This window comes from Pollicipes pollicipes, unplaced genomic scaffold (assembly GCF_011947565.3).
Source record: "Pollicipes pollicipes isolate AB1234 unplaced genomic scaffold, Ppol_2.1 Scaffold_7261;HRSCAF=8764_pilon_pilon_pilon, whole genome shotgun sequence".
NCBI lineage: Eukaryota > Metazoa > Arthropoda > Thecostraca > Pollicipedomorpha > Pollicipedidae > Pollicipes > Pollicipes pollicipes.
In genome coordinates, this window is record NW_023597054.1 from 14,041,567 (window position 1) to 14,063,430 (window position 21,864).

At 55.3% G+C, this 21,864-nt stretch overlaps 1 protein-coding gene across 3 annotated transcripts; it reads left to right on the top strand.

The window, feature by feature from the left end:
• The first annotated feature begins 298 nt into the window (after nucleotides 1–298).
• On the top strand, nucleotides 299–20,833 carry Treh (Trehalase). Of its 3 annotated transcripts, none has more exons than XM_037236101.1 (12): nucleotides 299–493; nucleotides 8,151–8,236; nucleotides 12,735–12,980; nucleotides 13,466–13,654; nucleotides 13,991–14,200; nucleotides 14,674–14,811; nucleotides 15,692–15,813; nucleotides 17,073–17,293; nucleotides 17,627–17,748; nucleotides 18,092–18,296; nucleotides 18,763–18,979; nucleotides 19,235–20,833. In XM_037236101.1, exons 1-11 carry the CDS (start codon nucleotides 395–397, stop codon nucleotides 18,976–18,978), a joined length of 1,854 nt encoding a protein of 617 aa, XP_037091996.1. In that variant the 5' UTR covers nucleotides 299–394; the 3' UTR covers nucleotide 18,979; nucleotides 19,235–20,833. The 3 variants fall into 3 exon arrangements, with proteins under 3 accessions (XP_037091996.1, XP_037091995.1, XP_037091997.1); XM_037236100.1 differs by lacking the exon at nucleotides 15,692–15,813 and adding an exon at nucleotides 16,399–16,541; XM_037236102.1 differs by lacking the exons at nucleotides 299–493; nucleotides 15,692–15,813 and adding exons at nucleotides 506–596; nucleotides 16,399–16,541.
• The last annotated feature ends 1,031 nt before the right edge of the window (nucleotides 20,834–21,864 follow it).

Sequence of the window (21,864 nt, forward strand, 5' to 3'; positions counted from 1 at the left end):
GCAGCCTTAAACCCAGGCAACATGACGACAGCAGACGTGCTTTTCAGCGCTCCCTTATCAAGCTTAAAGCCGAGAAAGGAACACCGCTGAATCAAGCTTCCGCGAACAATGGGCAGCCATTCTGGCTTTTACGCCGGGCTTTCATGCGTCCACGTTGCAAAAGGCCCGCCCGAGCCCACTTCCTTCCGAGCGCGGTTCGGCCAGACGTCACGGGTCGCCGTCCGTCCCCTCCCCCCCACCCCTCCCGCCGTTCCGGTGCGATACGAGTAGCGGACCGACAGACGCAGCAGGACCGGCTCAGTTGCAACCACGACGTCAGCGCCAGCGCATCAGCAGCGTGCAGCGCGTGCTCCCCAGTATTCAGATTGTTGAAATCCGTGCCGGTTCCGTCGACATGCCCAGCGTTGCCGTCCCGAACGTGCGTCGCCGTGCGCCGGTGACAGAGGCTGTACCGGCGCCGTCGGCAGAGGCTGTACCCACACACGACGTTCAGGTGAGCCGGTCGCGTGCTGCCGGGCAGTGGACCTGTTGGCTGCGCGTGGTAGGGGTCCGGCCTTGCGTGGTGCTCTCGAAGCGGCTCTCCAATGACGACGCCGGTAAGCGCGGTACGGCACAGACTGGGGACGGATCAGATCCCAGGCAGGGCTGGTCTGCTGCGTGTAGCCATTGATCCTGCATGCCACTGGGCTTCAGTCAAAAGTACAGCTGTTCCAAGGCCACGTATGGATGTTAACCCGACCTGTGCTAATTTGCCGTGAAAATGCTCATCAGGTGGTAGTTCAAGAGCGCCGATAAGTCTGCCGAGCCGGCGCTGCTCGCCAGCGCCCTCATTTTCGGCGTCCTCTCGTCCGCTCCCCGGTGGTGCCGTGTGAGCGTCGTGTACGCGTTCGGTCGCTCATGATGCCAGTCGTGTGCAGGCGATCGCGAATGTGCAGGCCACACGCGAAACTTCCGTGTCATGAGCAATTATTTCAGCATGGCCCGATTTCAGCACAAACCCCCAGGCCCAATAATTAGAAATACCACAGTTTTGCTTGGCGCCAAAGGCGAAGCGGCAACAGCAGGGAGCTAGAATCGCTTTTGAACTAGGGTGGGAGTGAAAAACTCCATTGCAAAAAGACCGTGCGAGAGTGAAAAAATCAGTTCACAAAAGGTGGAACTTTGAGCTCGTGACTGATGCTTCAGCAAACAAAGACATCTATTTCAAGTTGGCATGGACGTAATATCGGAACCTGACCAATTTATTTCGTTTTTAACATTTTAGGCCATTAAAGTGAAACAGAATACATTAACATACGCTCGGGTGGGGTGGGGGCAAATTGACCCCCGAGGGTTTTTCCCCGAATGGTTTCTGAACGGCGCGGCGTAGCCGCGCCAACCTTTGCCTTGATGTAAAAAATTGCAAAGAGGATCGTTTGACATACAAATTTTAGATATGCCTTGTAAAGCCGCTGACCTATGACAGGTCAAAGTCAGGCCCTGGTTTCAGCGAAGGCAATTTCTAGGAAATCATTCCATCTGATACAGCAACAGAGTGTTTGGCGAAGACATACATTCCTGAGATGCTTTCTTAGACACCAAAAATATTGAATGAGCAAATAACGTTGACCTAAGGTCAGGTATGAAGGTTAGAAGAAGGTCAAAACCAACATGATTTATTACTTTAGGGCTTGCTGTGGGGGATAGTTTTGGTACTCATTTCGAATTTATTGACAGCAGGAGCCGCATTATACATCTTCAATTGACTTCTTGCAGGTCAGAACAGGCCATTGACCTAAGATGACCCGGGTCGAGCTTTTTGTTTTAGGAACATAATGCCTAGCGTAGTCTCTGTCGCTTATTCAAATGCAAACTCAGGGCGGTCTTGTATCATTTTGGTCACCATGGCCTTCAAAGGGCCAAACAAGGTCAATGACCTCAAATGGGCTTGTGACCTTTTGCTTAGAGACAGTTGCCTAGGTTCTGGGGGCGCCTTGTAAACCAACCTAGAATTTAAATTTGTCTTGCTGCTGTTTGCACCAGGCTCTGCTTTCGTGGTGTGGTGGTGAGACAAAAAAAAAAATAGGGGATGGGTGAAAACCTTGTATTTGGTGCACAGCTGCAGATTGTGAAGGATTTCGTAAACAAACCAAACTTAATGCGTGCAAGCGGCTGGGGTCGCTGGGGTTTTGGGGCTTGGAGGTGCCTGGTGCCCTTGCCCTGTGCATACATAGACATGATTCAGATGTAGGTGAGGCAGAACATAGCCATAGGTGTCCAGATTCTGTGGAGCCTCGTTTATGCTTGACGGTTTAAAGTCAGCTCGGTTTTGGATGACATCGGAAAAGGTCAGAAAGGGAAAGAGGGGTATGGCATGTGCGATTAGACAATGTCAGGCAGGAATGAAAAATTCAGATAAAATATGGGAAAAAGGAGTGAACAATTCCTCCTCATAGGGCGTTGCTTTACACCCAAAGTCGGCAATTCCAGGACACTGGGCAACAGCTTGTCAGCGGATTTCAAAGCTGTGTCCGCCGCCTGCTTAGCTGGAGATTGGCATGCAACCTAGTCAGGTTTAAGGACCCCCACTTCAGGCTACCCCTCCCCCCCTCCCCCGCTGCGCATCTCAGTAGACACTTGAAGGCTTTACATCACGGATTCTGGGGGTTCTGTAGAATAATTTTGATTGGTTGCGAATACGCTTTGTGTCCCGTTATGTGGATTGATGATGGGACAAAACAAAATTGAGGACAAATGTCTTTTTCGTGAGACATGATATCAGATGATATAAATTAATACGTGCGCACAGCCTTTGTATTTGTGGTATGGTTTTCAATTCAGTTGAGGAGAGAGTCAGCCCCCAACTTGGGCTCCAGCCCCTAACTTTGAGAAGAAAGCGGGCCAAATCCACTGGAATGTATACCCGTTTGTTGGAGTATTTTCGGGGTAGGTGGCATAGTTTCTCACTGCTTAGCCCTCCCCAACTCTTTTCGCGAAATTACACCCCTTTTTCGTATGGGAGGAACGATCCCTACGTCAACTGAAAATGCAAGACGTTATTGGAATCTGGCTCAATATCGTAGCATCATTTTGCATCTGGTGACCGTGTGACAGTACAGTGCATCCAGCTTGAGGAGGAGGATGTCAAAAGGCTTAACGGGTGTGTTGCATGGTTAGCGGATGGAAAGGGATGCTGGAACATACGAAACGACGACCAGGTTATTGGTAAACCTTTTCGCAGTAAAGTTACTTCCCGCGGCGCAGTGCATGCGTTTCCTTCGATTTGCATTGTAGGGCATGACCATCAGACCCACAAGATACTAAAAGTGTGCAAAATCATGTATGGACTCAGGAATTGTAATGTAGATCCACCCGTGACACTCACAGGCAACATCCGCCCCGATGTCAAGAAAACCCGGGCGCACGTAACGATGCATGCAGGTGCATGTTGATGTTAAGGTACTTATCATGAAACACCAAAGAACATATTTAGCATAAACAAATGGCAACATTCAACTTAGACATATTCAAAGTAAACGCACGAAATATGGCCAGCGTATGGGGTACCGGTAGTGCAGCGGTTAGCATGTCTGCGTTAACCACCGCACGTCTGCGTTAAGCACCGCGCGTCTGGGAAACCAGAGACACGGGGTTCGATTCCCCGCGGTGCCCGCCCTTCCTGCCAGGGTGAAAGGCAGGCGACGCCATATAGCCTCAGTAGCTGAGTGCTTCGTAAAGCCCCAATGCCAGACACACATGGCCAGCGTGTGAGACCGTGTGTGCCGTACACATCGGGCCGTCAATTACCGCCGATCGCCCGGCAGAGTAACGCTGCCTCGTCCATCGGAACGTTTTGTCGGGATATGAGCTGAAACGCGCTTTTAACATACGCTCGCTTCGTGACAATCCGCTTGAGGAATGCATTCGCGACGTGCAGGGACACTTTTCTTGAAAGTTAGGCAATTGATCACGATTGAGGCCCCATTGAATATCATTCAGCAGTGCTGCGTTTGTGAAAGCCTCAGGAGTGGCACACTGGACTTCTAAGGGCGCGCGCAGAGGACGGCGACGCGCGACTTTTGAGTCCGGGTCAGAATGTTCGTTTTTAAAACGGCATCGAATTCGTTACCGTGTATCGCTGTGTCCAGCGCAAGCTAACAGTGTTTCCTCAGTCGAATGGTGGCTGCCAATCCCATGCTCCCTACTCCTTCGGCCGTGATTCTCAGAACAGATGTGCTCTGAATGTGGGAACTGCAGGCAGGGCGCCGATGCGCGTGTAGCGCAGCGCTCAGCGCGATGCGAGCGGGCAATTGCGTCTCTGGGACTTCCAGCCCTTTACTGGCCGATCTTCCAAATTTCCAATGCATCCCCACGAGAGCGTGTGAGAGGGACAAAACGCATCAGTCCGATTGGTGGCGGGAAGCCGTCGGCCCGGGTCCTATCGAACGCCTCGTGCCAGGCACGAGAGATGGCCGCGCGTGCGCTCGCCAGGCACGAGACGCGAATTGCCATCCACGGCACTGGCGTAAGCTGGCAGACAATGAAGCAGTCTGCTGACTGGTTGTTAAATGCGATAGGTTAAGTCTTAGCACCCTTGAAGTGGTCTTTCTGCACCCTTGTTGCGAGCGCCGGTCAATGCGTCACTCGCTAGCAATGTCTCCGAGTCAAATTGTCATGGCGCCGCCAGCACACGGCATCCACAAAGATTCTCCCGGCACCCGAAAGCTCAAATTCATTCCACGTTTTACGATAACGTGCAATGGGCTACGTGTCTGACACGCTATGGAATGCCTGTGAAGAGGATTTCTTTTGGCGGAGTAAAGATGCCTACAATTTTTCGGGGCCATTGTACATGCCGATGACCTTGCACGTGCGGGAGCCAAACAGCGTAAGATGACGGTGGGGCATGCCGCTGGTTGTTTTATGGAGATGCGCTGCAGCGGTTGGCTGCTGACATTTCGGCACCGGTGCAAACGAAAGTCGCCCGGCTGGATACGGGCGGGATGGGCGACAGGCCACCAACGCTGGTCCCCAGGCGCCCAATCGTCGGGCAGAACGACCGGTCCTGCGCATGCGCAGACCTCCATGTCCCGGCTTGCTGTGCAAGCAGGTCCACCCAGCCGCCCATGGACCCTTGGGCGAGTGCGCGGACGGGTGGTTCATTGTTTTGGCCTTGAGGCGCAAATTTGCCGTTAAGGAACGTTTCTAAGCGTTCAAGTCCCTTTACTGCACCGTCACACTTCCTACCGACTGATGATGTAGGGGCCCGCACGCCGCGCGGTCTTGTCTCGTCCAATCCGGTGATTGATCCGCAATGTCTCCGTCATGCGGTGACGTGGAGTTACGCAACCTGAATAAGGCCTCGGCATCCCCCTGTGCGCTCCGTCCTGGGCCGGGCCGGGCCACTTCTGCACAGACGACGCTCGAGTGCCGTCTGTGGTTGCGTCACGGGACCTCGAGACGCTCTCGCCCCCCCCCCCCCCCCCCCAGACTACACCGCCTGTGAGTGGGACAGCGAAGCGGCCCATTGCTTTTTCTTCCTCATGATGGGGGCTGCCAGCGGTGATTTTCTTAAAGAATTACGCAGTGGTTGACAGACTGAAGCCAGAAAAAGTTTTAAGAATGGTTCACATAATCTGTTAACGGAAAGATCCACGGTGGCAAATTTACAAACAAACCAAATTGAATCCCATTTGAACCTCTCCCGGAGCAGGGTTGGCAGCAGCTAGCTAAAACCGTTTGTACCAGCCAGGTTTTGTTGAGTACAACCGCCGGTCAGAAACTTCTGATGGTGACAATTAACACACAGGAAGACAAGTCGTGCTTGGCTAATGGTGGCCGATGGAACAGTATGAATGATCATGTGAACTACATGCCAAGCATCGTTAGTGTGCATGGTGACATGCACCTGGAATACTGCGGTAGAAATAAAAACTGGCGACAAAACCTGCACACGATCAGAGATTGCTTAACAGGTGCATGGGATCCTGCCATGCGCGCCAATCAATGAGACAAGTATTGAATGTTGAGAAACATGTCGGCTGACTTGTAATCCATTCATTACAGGCGACATGACAGCCTTAAGGCGGTGAAATCGATTTACCGTGAATGTTGACGATTTCACGCAACCAGCATGATTTTGCATATGCTGTTACAATGCCAGACGGTATGCCATAATAAAAGCCCCAATTGTTGGTCATTCAAGACAAATTTCACCTCTGATAAAGCAAATTCCGGCGCCGATGCGCGCCCAGGCAGGTTTGCAACCGCACTCTCGACCACCCAGGCAGGTAAACAACCGCACTTTTCACTTGGCAGGTGTTTAAAATACCAAATGGAAACCTTCTACCGACCATTCGATCAAATGTTGACTCAAGGACCGATTCAAGGAGAGGCGGGGACCCGGCCACGCTACCTCAAGACGGACCAAGTTGGGCAAAACATGACACGTTTCTGCAGTCTGGACTTCAAAGCCAAAGGGCACATCAGAGTTTCAGACTGCGTAGCAAATCATCACTAGGACCGTACAGTGGCGCCCACAAACTTCTCAGAAGTTGGCGGACGCCACTGTACACCGCAACCGGTCCTTGGGGCGTTCACACATCATACGCGACATGGGTGATGGCAATAGCTCTTGTGTTTAGGAGCTAATTTATGTAACAGGTACTGCAAATCCACCACAAATTTCACTATGGTGTCGTGTCTGAGAGCCGTTTCTGGCATTTCATAAGACGTTGCGACTGCGTTGTAGACGCAGCTGATAGAAAAACATTGTGGCTTTCTGAATTTTTTGCCAGTTTATGCCGGTTTTAAGACGTAAAAGTCAGAAAATGACGCAAACTAGCTTCGGTCATTTAAAACGCATATAGCACGGAACATGCGTCATCATTTTCCCCGTAGGATGCGGCCTAGATTACGAGATGGCGGTAATTCCAGCGGCTAGCAAACCTTTAGCTTTCTTCAGATGAGGACACGAAGGCTGATGTTGCGTGAGGAACATTGTGGCGGAGATCAGGACAGGAATGGGTGTAAAACGACGAAAATTACGAAAATGCTCAAACGCATGGGTCTTGGGATAAGCTATAATCCCATTTATTTTCTTTCCTTCTGCAGTCATAACAAGCCGCACGAACAACAAACTGCTCAGCTAAGGTAAACACGACAACGGAAACCAGCGGAGAACGGGCGTTGACTGGGGCGAAATTGCGAGAGGTGAATGGTCCGTCTTTTGAGAAAACAACAGCGCACATCTCCGTCGGGAGCTGCATTGTCGTGGTGGCCACATCCAAAGAGCAGCCGCGTCGGTCCGTAAACCGTTGAACCGCTGCCGTACCGGGCGCCGGCGGCGGCACCGGCGTATCGACGGCCGGTGGCACGTGCAACGGCGGCGGACCGGCCGCGGCCAGCCACTAAAATGGCCCGCCTGTTACGAGCCGACCGGCGCGCTGCAGCTCTGCAGCCCGGCCGCTGCCCGGGACACGCCAACTCGGATCTACCACCGGCACCTGGGGGAGCAGAGGCTGCCGATCGCCCGAGCTCATGTGGGGGGGGGGGGGGGGGGGGGGGGCTGACGGCCACCGGGGCTCGAGGAGAGGGAAGGCCTGATGGCTGGAAATTGGGAAGGTGGGAGTTGACACGTCACTGTTGTTGGGCGGTCCCCTGAACTGGTGGACTGTCAGGCCTAAAAGACATCAGAGCTTGCTGCCCAGGCTCTCCTGGTGATCCCTGTGCCCGAAGATCCCTGGTGGTCACCGCCTCCCAGGCCCGGCCGACCCAGCGGCGCCTGGGAGGCTGCCCCGGGTCGGCAGCGGCTGCGGCGGCCGGGCCTGACCCGCCACCGGCCGCCGGCCGCGGGGTGGTGCTCAGCCCGCTCCCCCGGGGACCGGCCGCAGCGGAGCGCTGTTTGCGCGCGAGAGGAGACGGCACGGCGCCCGGAGACGCACGGTCCCGATCAATACCGGCGGGCACCGCCTCGGGGCCTGTCTGAACGCCGGGGCCCGGGCCCCGTGCAAACCGCGTCGGCCGGCGCCGGTCACCCGGCCCGGCGGCGCGACGCCACCGATGGGGCGGAGCGCGAATCGATGTCGCGCGCGTCAGCTCATCGGCCGAAGAGGGCGGTAATGGGCAGGCGCGGAGCGAGCGATTCGGGTAACGATGTTTTCTCGTTGCAGATGGCACCCCGTGTGGTGCAGTACGCCGCGTTGGTGCTGGCCACAACGGTCTCCAACGGACAGATTCTACCGCCTCCGTGTGACAGGTCAGTGTCGACAGCGCGTGACACGGCAGCGCGAGATATAAAGGACTGTCACTTCCCGGCGGCACCAGCGTGCGGTGACCGTAGTGAGACACCAGCCGCGCCATCGGTTCTTCCCCCTGGCTCAGACTCAGCGCCCGTCAGACTATTCAGCTGAGACTCCGCTACCCGCTGATGTAACTCGTTGGGCCAATCGTCCGGGTGTAATAGCACGTCAGACCTGTCCCTCGGGGCGCTTGGACACGCCCTTGGGTTAAACGAGGACAAGAAGCAAGGCCAGCTGTCACCTTACTTGAGTGGGGACACGAACGGGCAAGCGTGCGGAGAACTGGTAGCATCAAAAGTCTATCACAGAAAGTGCCTCACCAGAAGACAAGAGCGAAGGCTAGTGACTGCACAGGGCCCGACGTCGTGAATACACTCAAATGTCGATTCGCTTGTAGAACAGGTCGCATCCCGGGTGACGTGTTATCCAAGCAATAGCATTACCGCGACCAAATATGTCCGAGTAAGCTCGCTCGCCTCTCAACGACGACTCCGGCCTTCACATAACATCTTCCATCATTCATCAATTTATTCCACCCATAAAAGCGCGCACTATAACACGATGACACACGTCGCACTTCCCACGATGTTTCTGTCGCGCACAACCTAGTGGTGGCTTGGCTCCAACTCCTTCTTCCGGATTTCTGCCCACTTCTGCACGTTTGAGGGCGAATACACGGCGTTCTGGATCATGACGAAGAGGGGGAAGGTGAGGGCAGACGCGAATGCGCCATACCGGAACACCCAGGCATTCTTCCAGTACATGCCCCACGGGAACTGGGCCAGCTTGGCAGAGATCGTGTAGGGGTACTTCATTGGACCACCACCCATCTAAAAGAAATAAAACAGTTAAGAGAAGTGTGCTCAGACATGTTCAACAAGTACACATGGGCAGGCCACTAACTGGGGCTCATAAGAGGTTGATGACAAATACATTGCAAGTCATCATAATTACATATGCTGATTACATCTCCATCTAGCAAAACATATTCATGGTTCACATTAATAATCAAGTTTTTAAAAAACATTTTCTAATGACAAGTTAGGGTTCAAAAGCATTTCATACCAGTCCATGGCTACACTAGTTTTGTACCATATGCCAAGTTGCATGGCATGCTCTAGAAGTAAATTTGCTTGGATAATAAGTACAAATCTAGCACTGCATGGATGCCTTTGGATGGCTCACTTAGGAACAATGAAATGATAAATGAATAAAATAAAAATGTCTTATGACAAATAACAGCATATACCATGTTTTGAAACCCAGAAAAAATATGCATACCAGGCTAATACCACCCTTAAATCTAACTTTTTATTGAAGAGGCTTTTCTTATTGGCAATAGCTAAATATGTCACTCAATGCTTCCAATGCCAGTAGCTATGGCCATCATTGCAGCAAAACTGCCCCTGTAAAAGGTACCAGAGATTGAAATGTCTTGGCCAAGGACTGGGAGGCTGAAATGATAAGGAAATTCATCCTATTTGTAAAAATAATGAATTTGGATAAGTCAGCAACTCCAATATGAGGCAAACAGGGCAACAGGGATCAGACTGTAAAAGATGCACATTACCAGGAGCTGTGCATTAGTTGTGAGAAATTTCTACAATGAGCTTCCCCATAATCTGAAGAATTTTTCAGACAAAATGGAACACCATGAAAGCTGATAGTCCAGATTGACAAAGCCGCCCTATGGCAAAAAATGTATATGGGGCTGTTAAAATGTGCATAAGAAAATGTGAATCCCCATGTGGATTCAAATGCTAACAAATGCATAAGACATAAAAAGTCATCATTTTCCAAGTGACAACTACTGTTACCACTTTCACAAACGTCACGAACATCACAAACTGCGGTCTTATTAGACGATTAGCGTTTGAACTGCCAGCGATAATTCGGTCTCTTGAGAGCGATTCTCATCCACATGGAATTGCCAGGGCAACGCAAAGCTGCCGCTGCTTATCCCCCTGCATCATTCAAGCACGAGATTGAAAGAAAAATGCGGTAAAAATAGTAGTTAAGGCGAATTAAGTACGAAACTTACCTTGGCTGCGTACTCTTACTGGCGGAGACAACGAAACGGCAGTGCTGCTGCTCTCGCCGTCGCAGGCAGGAAACCACTGGGCGGCGAATCACAGCGCCCCAGCGACGCCAGCAGCGCAGATGCTGCCAAATGAAATAAGTGGCGCTAGCATCGCAGACCTAGTGCTACCATATTACGGAAATACCTTGGTATGAATAAAGGTATTTAGTACGATGTGGTATGCGGGTCGAATTTATACCGACATCTTAACGTCATCCTTTACTCTAAAGGAGGCCGACCGTGGCAGTTAGATGTAGTGTTCCTGTTTGAATCATCAAAATATTAAGGTTTTTATATTTTCTGAGTCACTACTCAAGTCCCGTCCCGTGATGGTGTTCCCCAGTGCCGACAGGCCTTCACGCCCGAGTGGTGGATACGGGTGCGGGAACTTTGGGGCCAAGGGAATGAGCTCCCCCCTCCTTCACCCCACCCCAGCTTTGATAATCTGCATCGGTCCTATGGTGTCGTTTGGAAAAAAAATAACAAAAACTATTTTCGGTCTCTCAACCTGAGCGGCCTTACATTGGCCCTGGGCACCTACCGACGCTTATCCAGTCGTTTCTTACCCGTATTATCGTGCGCGTTTTCGCAGGATTCTATCACAAGCTGACATTCGGCCCCCCAGACGGTAATTTCGGTTCCATGCCGGCTCCTTCTTTGCGCCACAAAGTTAGCAAGGATCCGGTCTGCCTTTGCACATTCCTTGGCGATCGGCAAATTCCTGAAGCGATTTTTGTTTATTCGGTCGTAAGTATGCATCTCACATGCTCTGCCCCACTTAAAGTCATAATCAAACCTGCTGCTATTTTTAAGTTTTGTTTTATCTTGGCTGCTGTGCTTTAACAGTGCGCAGCGTATTTTGTGAAGCACTTGAACTGAGACTCCGTGGAAACTTGCAGCCTCAAGTCACTTTAACAAGGCCGCAAAGATTTGACGATCCTGAGTTTGGCCGTCGGCCGCTTTGTTTGCGACAGGCCGTTCATCTTCGTAAAGCTGGTACAGAAGAGCACCAACAGCCCGTCAGAAGGCCCCTCCAATTAGCTTGAGTCCCCTCGCTCTGACCCCCGCGAAGGTCACACCAGAGGCATGGCTAGGAGGAGAGGGCACTTGGGTCACGCCCTCTCCCCCCGGCCGAGACGATTTCACAAGATACTGGACTATTTTGCGGGAAGTCGGTCTAAATTTGCAGCGGCTAGGAGGTAAAATTTGACGTTTGTCTCAGCTCCTGGAGGAAACTGTGGCCACGTACCTACGTCAAGACAGCTGACTGCGAACGTGCAGCGTTTGAGCGCGCCGGCGCCGACAGTTGCCATGGTGACGTTGCACGGCCAGACGACGCGTGCGCCGGCAGCCCTGGCTCAGTCGGCTGCCAAGTCTGCCCCACGGGGTCGCGCAGCTGACCGGCCGGCCTGACGGCGTATTTCTGGCCGGAGGGCACGCCTGCGCCACCCAACTTCAGAGCGCGTGGCACCCGCGGCGGTGCGGCTCGGCTGCGATGCCGCCCGAGGGCGTGGCGCGTGCCAGGGGCCCGAAGGGGCGCGCCTGCGGTCGATGAGCGCCCTGGTGACCCGGCCAGCCAGCCAGCCGGACAGGAGTCCGGTCGATACGTGCCCCGCGCCGCCGCCGCCGCCGCCGCCGCTGCCTCCTCGACAGTCAGCCACGCGGTCCGCATGTCGCCTGCGCAGGATGGATCCGGCGTGGAGCCACTGTCAGCCTCCCGGCAGCGGTACGGACCGACGCGCCCTCGCTCGAGGTCATACCCGGCGTGGAGCCACTGTCAGCCTCCCGGCAGCGGTACGGACCGACGCGCCCGCGCTCGAGGTCACGCCCGGCGAGGAGCCTCTGTCAGCCTCCCGGCAGCGGTACGGGCCGGCGCGCCCGGCGTTCGGGGTCATATCTCGTTTCCAGACGGACGACTTTTCTGACATCTTCACAGACGAAGCGAGCAGCTAACAACGCACGTGCATTGATAGTGAGGTGTGCTGATCTTTAAGCTGCGATGCTCTGCGCGGAGCAGCCGGAGATGCTGCCTTTCTCCGTGACAGCGATTGATAGCGTGGTGCGAACTTCGAGACCTCCTCTCGTGATGCTGTCATGCGGCCCGATCACGGGATCACCCAGAAATGGCACCGATCCAGAGTTTGTGACGTCACGTTCGGATGAGACGGCACCGCCCGGGAAGCATGCCACGTGTGTGGGTGGTGTGATGCACACCTGGCATCAGAGAAAATCATCGTGACCATCGCGTCACCCGCTTTTGGAGCAGCGTGAAGTTCTTGCAATAGCGCCGATTGGGCTATGCGAAGCCTGTCCGTCCACTGCACATGTGATTCACATGTGATCAGCTCAGCTGACCTAATGACTCGATGTTCCAGTGACATTTTTTGCGAAGGTCCGCTGCTGCACACCGTGCAGATGGCGCGACTCCACAAGGACTCCAAGCACTTCGTGGACATGAGCATGCGCCACGACCCGGAGGAGGTCAAGGCCAATTTCCAGTCCATGATGCGCCGCACCGGGCAGCAGCCCACCCAGGAGGACGTGCGCGCTTTCCTCGAGGACAACTTCAACGAGCCGGGCAGCGAGTTCGTCGAGTGGCGGCCTTCCGACTGGACGGAGAAGTGAGTCCGTTTGTCTTGGCTGACTGCAGCATGGAAGGTCGGGGGCTGGAGTCCCGTTGGTGCGCCCTTTGTGCCGGTTTAAGTGACGTGGATACAGGGCACCGAGTGTGCAGCGCATAAAGTGTTCTCCACTAAGACAGAGAGATGCTTTGTGCTCAGAAGCGAATCGCGTAAGAAGACACCAAAACGAGTGAGTCCGGTCCTTTGTCACAATCGATTCTTTCCATGCATCACCATTGGGCCAACGTTCGACTTACATGAGAGTGTGAGGCAAAGCCTCCGCCCCTTCCCATGTTCCTGTGCCAGCATTTAAGTTGGTCGGTCGTGCTCGCCCGCCTCCACCATGGAGCATCACCGGTCACGTGACCCACGTTTCGAGCTTGGATGTCATGTTGTCCTTGTTTTGAGAGCCCAATCTTTCCAACCTTTAGAGGCTCAAATGTGCTCTTTGGCACGCGCTCACCGTCGTCCCTCCCGCGCCGCAGCCCCAAGTTCCTGTCCAGAATCGAGGACCGCGAGCTGCGTGTCTGGATCCAGGAGCTACACGGCTTCTGGAAGGAGCTGGGCCGCGAGGTGACGGGCGAGGTGTACCTCCACCCGGAGCGCTTCTCGCTCATCTTCGTGCCCAACCCGACCATCGTGCCTGGCGGACGGTTCCGCGAGTTCTACTACTGGTGAGGGTCACCGGCGAGGCAGGGCGACTTCTCGGCAGCCCACCCTCCAGCGTTCGCCGTCATGGCTATCATCGCCGTGCGTTTATCGCCAGAAGTGTGCTCCGTGTCGCGAGTGTAACGCACTTGCGTGCTGTAGCAGTCATGGGACCCGGGGAGAGGTATCCTCTGGTAGATACGGCACCGGCTGCGGCGATCGTCACATGCGGCACTTTACTGGGCGTGTCCGCCCTCATCTGTCTCACATCCCTTGCGTAACGCTGTGCTCGGTCTGCCGCACGTCTTTCCCCTTTGTGACGTCACCGCGTGGCTGACGGCGGCGGCTGCCGGCGCCGACAGGGACTCGTACTGGGTCATCAAGGGTCTGCTGCTCTCCGAGATGTACCACACGGTGCGCGGCATGCTCGAGAACTTCCTGGTGATGGTGGAGCGGTTCGGCTTCGTGCCGAACGGCGGACGCGTCTACTTCGAGCGCCGCTCACAGCCACCCTTCCTCATTCCCATGGTTAAGCTGTACCTGGACGCCACGAACGACATGGACTTCCTCAGGTATCCGCTAGTATCCAGCGGCGGAAAACTCTCCGCTTGCTGTCGCGCTGTCTCGAAGTGCGCGCAGAAACCGACCAGCGGCTGGTGCTGGCGCAGCGCGCGGTGTGGGGTTGAGTGCACCTTGTTTGTGTTAATTTAAAACATGCAGTAATACGGGAAGGTTGTAGAAGCTTGTTGATATGCCCCCTTTCCCCCCCCCCCTACCACTGTATGCTTCCGTTTCTTTACCACTGATGTTGCGGCTCTGCGCAAGTTGAGAAGTCAAGTGACTGGCAAGTCCGCCGCCGACGCGCAGAAACAAATAGGAGCTTTAAGCACACTGGCGTCGCGTCAAAATTGGGGATTCTTTGAATCAGAACAAATGCAGAGCTATTTCCAGGTAACTTGCGTCATAAAGACAAATTGCCCCGTGCCCGTGAACGGAAATAGCTGGCGAGTGGCATCCATCACTGTCTGACACGTGTCGGCCGCAGGACCAACATTAAGCTGCTGGAACGGGAGTACCAATTCTGGCAGGCCAACCGCACCGTCAACGTGCAGAAGGATGGCCGCGCCTACCGGATGTACCGCTACAACGTGGAGGTGGGCCAGCCGCGGCCCGAGTCCTACAGGTGGGTACTCGCCGGGGCGCGCACCCGTCACCGCGCTCTGCCAGAACCCGCGTCTCGGGGATTTTGCACGAACGGCCGCTAGTGTTTACAGATGGGAGGTGGACGAGCCGCGACCCGAGTCCTACAGGTAGGCACTCGCCGGCGCGCGCACCCCGCCACCGCGCTCTGCCAGAGCCCGCTGCCAATGCAGCGCATTCTCGCGGATTTTGCGCGAACGGCTGCGGGTGTTTGCGGGTGGGAGGTAGGTATGAAAGAAGACATTTGTGCGCGTACTACATTGATAGACTTCCGTGACGGGACTTTTGCCTTTTTGTTGCTGCACGGGCCTCGTCGTCACTGGGGCCTTGCGACGCTCTCAGCTGCTGAGGTCTGATGTCTGGTGTCGCCTGCCTCACCCTGGCAGGAAAGGCGGACACCGCAGGGAATCGAACCCCGTACCTCTGGTTTCCCAGACGCGGGGTGATTAACGCAGACGCGTTAACCGCTACACTGTCAGCACCTCTGTTGCATGAGCTTGTTCAGGTACTCACGAGGGAGGCATGTGTGGTGCGCACTGTGTCCGCTTCTAACGGGTGCTCTTGTATATACTGTTTTTTTTTGTAAACGTCCGCTGGGATGGATGAGAACCGAACCTTAATATTAAAGTGAGTTGTAATGTATTGGGCTTAATCCTAATCAGGCATGTGGCTGACGCCCACGCACCGTGTCTGTGTCTCGCACCTTGGCCCGAGTTGTTGGTAGCCTTTGTCGGCTGCCCTTTCCTGGCTTGGGACTTCTCGCGGCGACGACACCTTTTAACACGCTGGTCTCAGCGGGGCGCCTGGACCACAGTCCCAGCACGGAGGGCGGCGTTTTTGATGCTTTGCACGCTGTCACTCAGAGAGGACATTGAGATGGCCGAGCACCTGAAGAGTGACAAGGAGAAGGGAGCGCTGTACGATGAGTTGGCAGCTGGCTGTGAATCCGGGTGGGACTTTTCGACGCGGTGGATGAGCGGAGGAGGTAAACAGCAGCTGTGTCTGCAGCTGCGCCGCTAGGAGGCTGCGACCGCTGACGTATTGCGCGCCGTCTGCCTGACAGTATGTCGCGCAGACAATCTGCTTCGCCTCTTGTATACGACCGCTACCACGTGCTAGCCTTTTTATTTTTGATTCCTCTCCGGTCATGATATCGCCTCGTCTAACCATAACACTTGGCTCCAGACGGCAACTTCATTAACTACGTCCCAGCTCCAACCGATTCGCTTATCCTTCATCCTCAGGCTGTCCCACATCCAGTGCTTGATCAGCTTCCAAGCTTTTGCCTCTGTCCCTCAGCCGCAAGCTACTTGTCTCTGTCTCACCCGGCCACCTACAGACCTATCCTACCTATAAGTTTCCATCCCTCATTGTTCGTCTTCAGTCCCCTTCGCTCAAAGCGACGTCACCAGGTTCACCTTGATGCCTTGATGCTTGCCTCGAAGCTATTCCTCATGGATCTCCCCCGTTCCTGCCCCGCTGTCCTCCTCCCCCGCAGCTCTAGCGCCTCCGCTTCCCGGCTTGGTCGTCGGCCAACGGTCCCGCCGCTCAGGCCTCGCTCGCGCCGCAGGGAGGACTACGAGCTGGCCGAGCGGTCGTTCAGCGTCGATGGCGCCAGACAGACGCTGCACACTCAGCTCAAGTCTGGCGCCGAGTCGGGCTGGGACTTCTCCACGCGCTGGTTCATACCGGCCGCCGGCCAGCCGAGCCCAGGTGAGGGACGGCGCCGCCCCCCCCCCCCCCCCCCGCCAGGTGAGAGCCCGCTTCCCTGCCGCGCCGCCTCCGCCGACGGCAGCTGCTGACCGCCGGCCGAGCCAGGCCGCCACTGGACGCCTGGAGTCACCGGTCGGGCGGCCGAGACTGCCGGCGCGGAGTCCGCTGACTTTCCCCGCTCCCGCCCCGCCATCTCGCCGTCCAGCCTGGTGACGTCACGGGCGCTGTGCAGGTGGTCATCATCCTGGATCCTGGCGTTGTTGCCGAGCTCACTAAGCCTGCTGTTCTTGCAGCTGTGTTCTCTTCACGCGTGACATTTGAAAATCTACCGGTTTGGAGCTTGTTTGCTTGACCTTTTTAACTAACGCGTTGCCAAATTCAGGGCGAAAGCAGTATTCAGTAACAGTATTCATTTGTTTTATGCCCGTTTGTCGACAATATTTCATGGTCCCAACAGAGTAGATTAAGAGATGTAGACCAACCACCGCATACCTTCTTGAGACCGGTCAGCAACGGCATGCCCGTCCTTAGGTACGCTGAAGGACCTGAAGACCCGCTCCTTCGTGCCGGTGGACCTGAATTCGCTTCTGTACCTGAACGCCAAGCTGCTGTCCGAGTTCTACGACCTGCTGGGCAACGGCTCGAAGGCGGCCATGTATCGCGAGCAGGCTGAGACGCTGCGCAACAACATCCAGAACGTGCTCTGGGACCAGGACGCCGGTTCGTGGTTCGACTACGACACCGCCAACATGGTGAGTCAGCACTGCGGGCGGCCGTCAGGGGCACGCGCGGTGCACGGCCATCTTCAGGCGCCATGCGGTTGGGGCGAGGCGTCATTCGCTAAACAGAGTGTGCGGATTGCTTAGGCTGGGAGTATGGAACCCTGCACGCATTTTAAGCGTGAAATGGACTGAGTTGACGCTTTTTGAAAACGGTGTGGCGAATGGTGATTTAGGGAAATCAGACACATTTCTTCTCCGTCTTTGCCAGTTGGATATGATGTGGCTGTTGCTCACGATATGATCACTATATATATACTTGTTTCAAATTTTAAGGCAACTATTTACGTCCACCCTTTGTTTTAGCGACTGAACAAGAAGTTCTTTCCGTCCAACATCTTCCCGGTCTGGGTGAACGCCTCAACGTCTGAGCAGAACGCCAAGTTCCTCCAATACCTGAATCGGGTCAACGTGACGAACTTCTTGAGGTGAGTGACGGCTGACTTCCCCGGCCAAACTCCATTACACGGTTCATCGCGCAACCAAAGTAAGTTGTGCTACACCAGTGCCTCGCCAGGTCCTCGCCGGGTGAACTCCATATCACGGAATCGTCCTAGTATGGCGTCAGACATTTGAACTGTTCTCTTTTTGGAGACCAATTAATTGGCACCATACGTTAACGATCGTATTCTGAACTAGTGTACATTATCGTCGCTACACTACTAGTGACCTTTAAAGCTTTTCTGCTGCTGACGCGTTTCTTTTGTGGGATGCATCGAGCTCATCGTACGCCTAACTGTCCGCATGACGCTGCCCACCTCGTCCACGCAGCGGAGTGCCCACCTCGCTGGAGAACTCTGGTCAGCAGTGGGACTTCCCGAACGCGTGGCCGCCGCTGCAGCACGTCATGGTGGAGAGCCTCAACCAAATGGACAACGACGAGGCCAAGCAGCTGGCCTTCGAGATGGTGCAGAAGTGGATCAGCACCAACTACCTGAGCTACATGGAGGCCAAACCGCACGCCATGTTTGAGAAGGTGAGGCGATACGCCCGGGGTGACAGTGCTCAGGGCGGCGCGTGCTGGGCACGGGCGAGAGCACCCGCTGTCTCGCGCAGGTGTGGAGGCAGCCGGGCAGGTGAAGTCTGGTCGTGAGCGTGTATCGATCGCCGGTGTGTAACGTTGCGCCGCAGGGCTGGTGAGTAAGCTGCTCCTGTCGTGCTGAGCTCCTTAGAGCGGTAATCAGCGAAACTTTGTCAGTGCTCACCAACCAAACTGAATTTCAAAGCTTGCAATTGTTGAATCTCGATTGTTTACCTGACAACTTGTCACACTGTGTGGTGAGGGATTCAGTGACAGAAAACTTACGCATGCGAGGGAAATAACTGCATACTGCTTGACTGAGTGGAATCCCTCGCCCTGGCGGTCAGCTTCGGCCACTAAGCGCGCGCCGACCTCGACGCCCGACCTGACCTGACCTGACCCGTCCTGTCGCGGCGCGCAGTACGACGTCACTCAGATGGGGCTGCCCGGCGGCGGCGGCGAATACGACGTGCAGCTGGGCTTCGGCTGGACGAACGGCGTGGCCATGGCCTTCGCGGACGAGTACGGCAGTCAGCTGCGCGCGCCGTCGGCGGCCGCCCGCTCCCCGCCCACCTGGGTGCTGGCGCTGCTGCTGCCGGCTGCCGCCATGGCGGCGATGGCCGCCGTCCTATGGTGAGGTGAGCATCCGATAGATGGCTGCACCGACAACCACTCGCTGGAGCAGCCGTGACGCGGGGAACGCGTGGCGTAAACGATCCGCGTTAGCCCAGGTAGGGACGAATGCAACCTACCTTGGCAGAGCTGCGTGGCATGATCTACCGTCCGTGAGCGCGTCATTTTACACTCCTGCTCTTGGCTGGAAGGCCGTAGCGTGCGATCAGAGGAGAGCGTGTTGCGTATGTCGCATTGCCGCGTTCCTTTCTCCGTTTCAGATGCGTGAGGTGCCCTCAAGGGGGCTGAGAAGGGCGCGCTCTCAGCCTGGTGCCGGGTTTACGGTTGTAACGGCGTTGAATCTCGACGTTTCGCGCGGCGTTTGCGCCACGCGTATCGGCTGCGGCCGAAGTTGATGTAGTCACCCCACTGTACCGAATGTGCGACCCGTGTACCCCCTGCCCCGACGAGCTGTTTAATCGCGCCAGATAGTTCCTTCAGGGGTTTGAAGTTGCGTCCATGGTCTTAATGACCACGCACCCGCAATGCACAGGCGTTGGGTCGACAAAGACCATGCAGGGGCTCCTTTTCCAGGGCATTGCTAGAGTTTCTGAGCATTGGTTTTTGGGACACGTTACGGGTCGCTGATTTGTGAAATGCCTCGCAAATGCTCTAACCAGTGCGTATGTACCGACAGCGTTTCCGGAGCCTTTTACACTCTGTGACGGTGCACGTCACGCTTTTTAGCATAATCCTATCATAAAACGTGCGAACTCGACTCGGAACTTAAAACATAAGAGCTTTCTTACTACCTTTAGTTAAGTTACTTGGATTGTTGACCATTTTGTGTCGTGTCAAATTCAGCTACTTTAAGCGATAAGGTGGCAAGGTTAATGCAAAGGATGGGTTCCTTGTTCTGTAGGAAGCCCATCGTGCCTTGCAAAACCTTGGGATGGCCACTAAAGGCAGCTCGAATTAAGTGGGTACAATGCATTCACGGATGGTTGTTTGTGAGAACTGATCAGCCCCCATCCCCTGAGGCCAGAAAGTCACAGCAGCTGTGTGCCAAGAAACAGTTGGAGGCGGCGGGGGGGGGGGGGGTCCTGAAACTCATTAGGAGGCGAGATGGGCGGAGGTCTCCATTGATGTTTGAGCAGGCTGCACGGGCTGGTCCCTTTCGTACATATCCACAGTGCCACGTAGCCATGCGCTATGATTCTTTTCTTGCGTATGTTTTCACATCCACTCAGGCTTGAACTGGCGCGGGCCGTGCTTCGTGTTTCGCACAGTAAGGCATTATGCAATGCAGACACGATCAGTCATCGTCACCAGACTTCACCTCTAAAAGGAGGCTATCCGTGCAAGCGTTGGCAGCACAGTTGCAAATCGCACTGGTCTTCCACACGATTGCATTCGATACTAGACAACACAACCGAAGGTTTCTCTACTCAATGGTGGACACGGGTCAAGGGTACTCCTTGGTACACCACCCCGTCCATAAGATCCGAGGCTGACCAAACCAGCCGCCGAGTGGTGTGGCGTCTGGCTGCAATAAGTCCCTCGCCTTCATGTGTTATGCGCTGACCGCGTGCCGTGTGTCTCAGCTTCTCTACGCTGCGGACGTTGAAGAAGTGGTCTCTATCTCTCGCCCGATGTTGCATAAGGCGAGCCAGCCCTCTTCACACTGGGACGCCATCAGTTGGGCGAGTTCGCTGCGCTGGTCGCCGGGTCTTTTCTGCCACTTGTTTTGGTGTCGGTCCCACTTATACGCGAGCTGGTGAGCGACACTGTGCCGCATTTGGAAAGCGAGCTTGCCGGGTCGTACTATGCCTGTTTGAGCGATGAATCTGTAGACTGATGAATAAAGATATGTGCGCTTAGGGCCGCTTTGCTGGTTATGGTGGTTTGGGGCTTGGGGTTGCTTGAGCTGTTTGAAATGGTGGTGGCGCTGGTGGTGGTATCGAGGCTGTAGCACGCTGGCTGGTTATCTGTTTGCCACTGGTTGGTCTTGGGAGATGCGGTGCGCTGGAGCTTCGAACTGCAACATAATCACATCTTTCTAAGGTAAGACAATTCCTACTGGCGGCATGGTGTGTTACACAGCGGATTACATGTGCCTTTTGCTTTTCCAATCTCACTTGTTAGACTGCGATTGTCTCGTGGTTCTTTGGTGTTGGGCCTTGCATGCTGGACGCTCTTTCCCGAAGGTGTGCCAGGCTGTCTGCAAATGGTGAATGATAAGCTGAGGGCGCGGCTGCTTTCACATCAACTCCATATACCTTAGGTCCTTCGTGCTTTTCGACGCCTAACGACGTTTTTGAGGGGGTTGATGTAAGGCGACCTATACCACCTGCACGGACCGCCTCAGGGCGTGTCGGACTGTCCCAGACCCGTAACTCTGCCGTACTTCCCACAAGGCATCGCCAGGAGCCCCAGCGCCCTAACCCCTCGCCCTGTCGTCCAGCAGGCGGCGCGACGGCGTCCTGCAGCGATTGCGCGACTCCAAGACGCTGCCCATGAAGGAGCGGTACCGGCCGCTGCGCACGGACGAGCCTTGGGAGGACTAGGATGATGCAGGGGACGACCCAGGCGGCTCGGCCGCCGGCCGCCTCGACTACGGCGGCACCGCGGCCGCAGACGAAGAGGCGCCCACACAGCGTCTCGCCGGCGCCGCCGTCTAGGCCGGGGTGTAAGCCGGACGGTGCCGACGGATGTCCCGTGTGAACTGCGTGCAGCAGACGGCAGCAGAGTGCGCGTCCGAGACTTTAAAAGCTTTGACCGACGCAGAACTTAATCAGGGCGTACCCGTGTCGCCCTGCCAGCGGTACCTGATCGGAATGACCCCTACCGGACGTTGCCGTGGCATTGAGCCCCGAGAAGTGGTGCGGCTAGACATCTTCACGACTGAAGC

Excerpts from the sequence above, each read along its gene's own strand:
- Treh (XM_037236100.1), top strand. The coding sequence starts at position 395 with ATGCCCAGCGTTGCCGTCCCGAACGTGCGTCGCCGTGCGCCGGTGACA. Across the intron at positions 12,981-13,465 it reads CCTTCCGACTGGACGGAGAA|CCCCAAGTTCCTGTCCAGAA; the intron begins GTGAGTCCGTTT and ends CCCGCGCCGCAG. Across the intron at positions 17,749-18,091 it reads AACGTGACGAACTTCTTGAG|CGGAGTGCCCACCTCGCTGG; the intron begins GTGAGTGACGGC and ends TCGTCCACGCAG.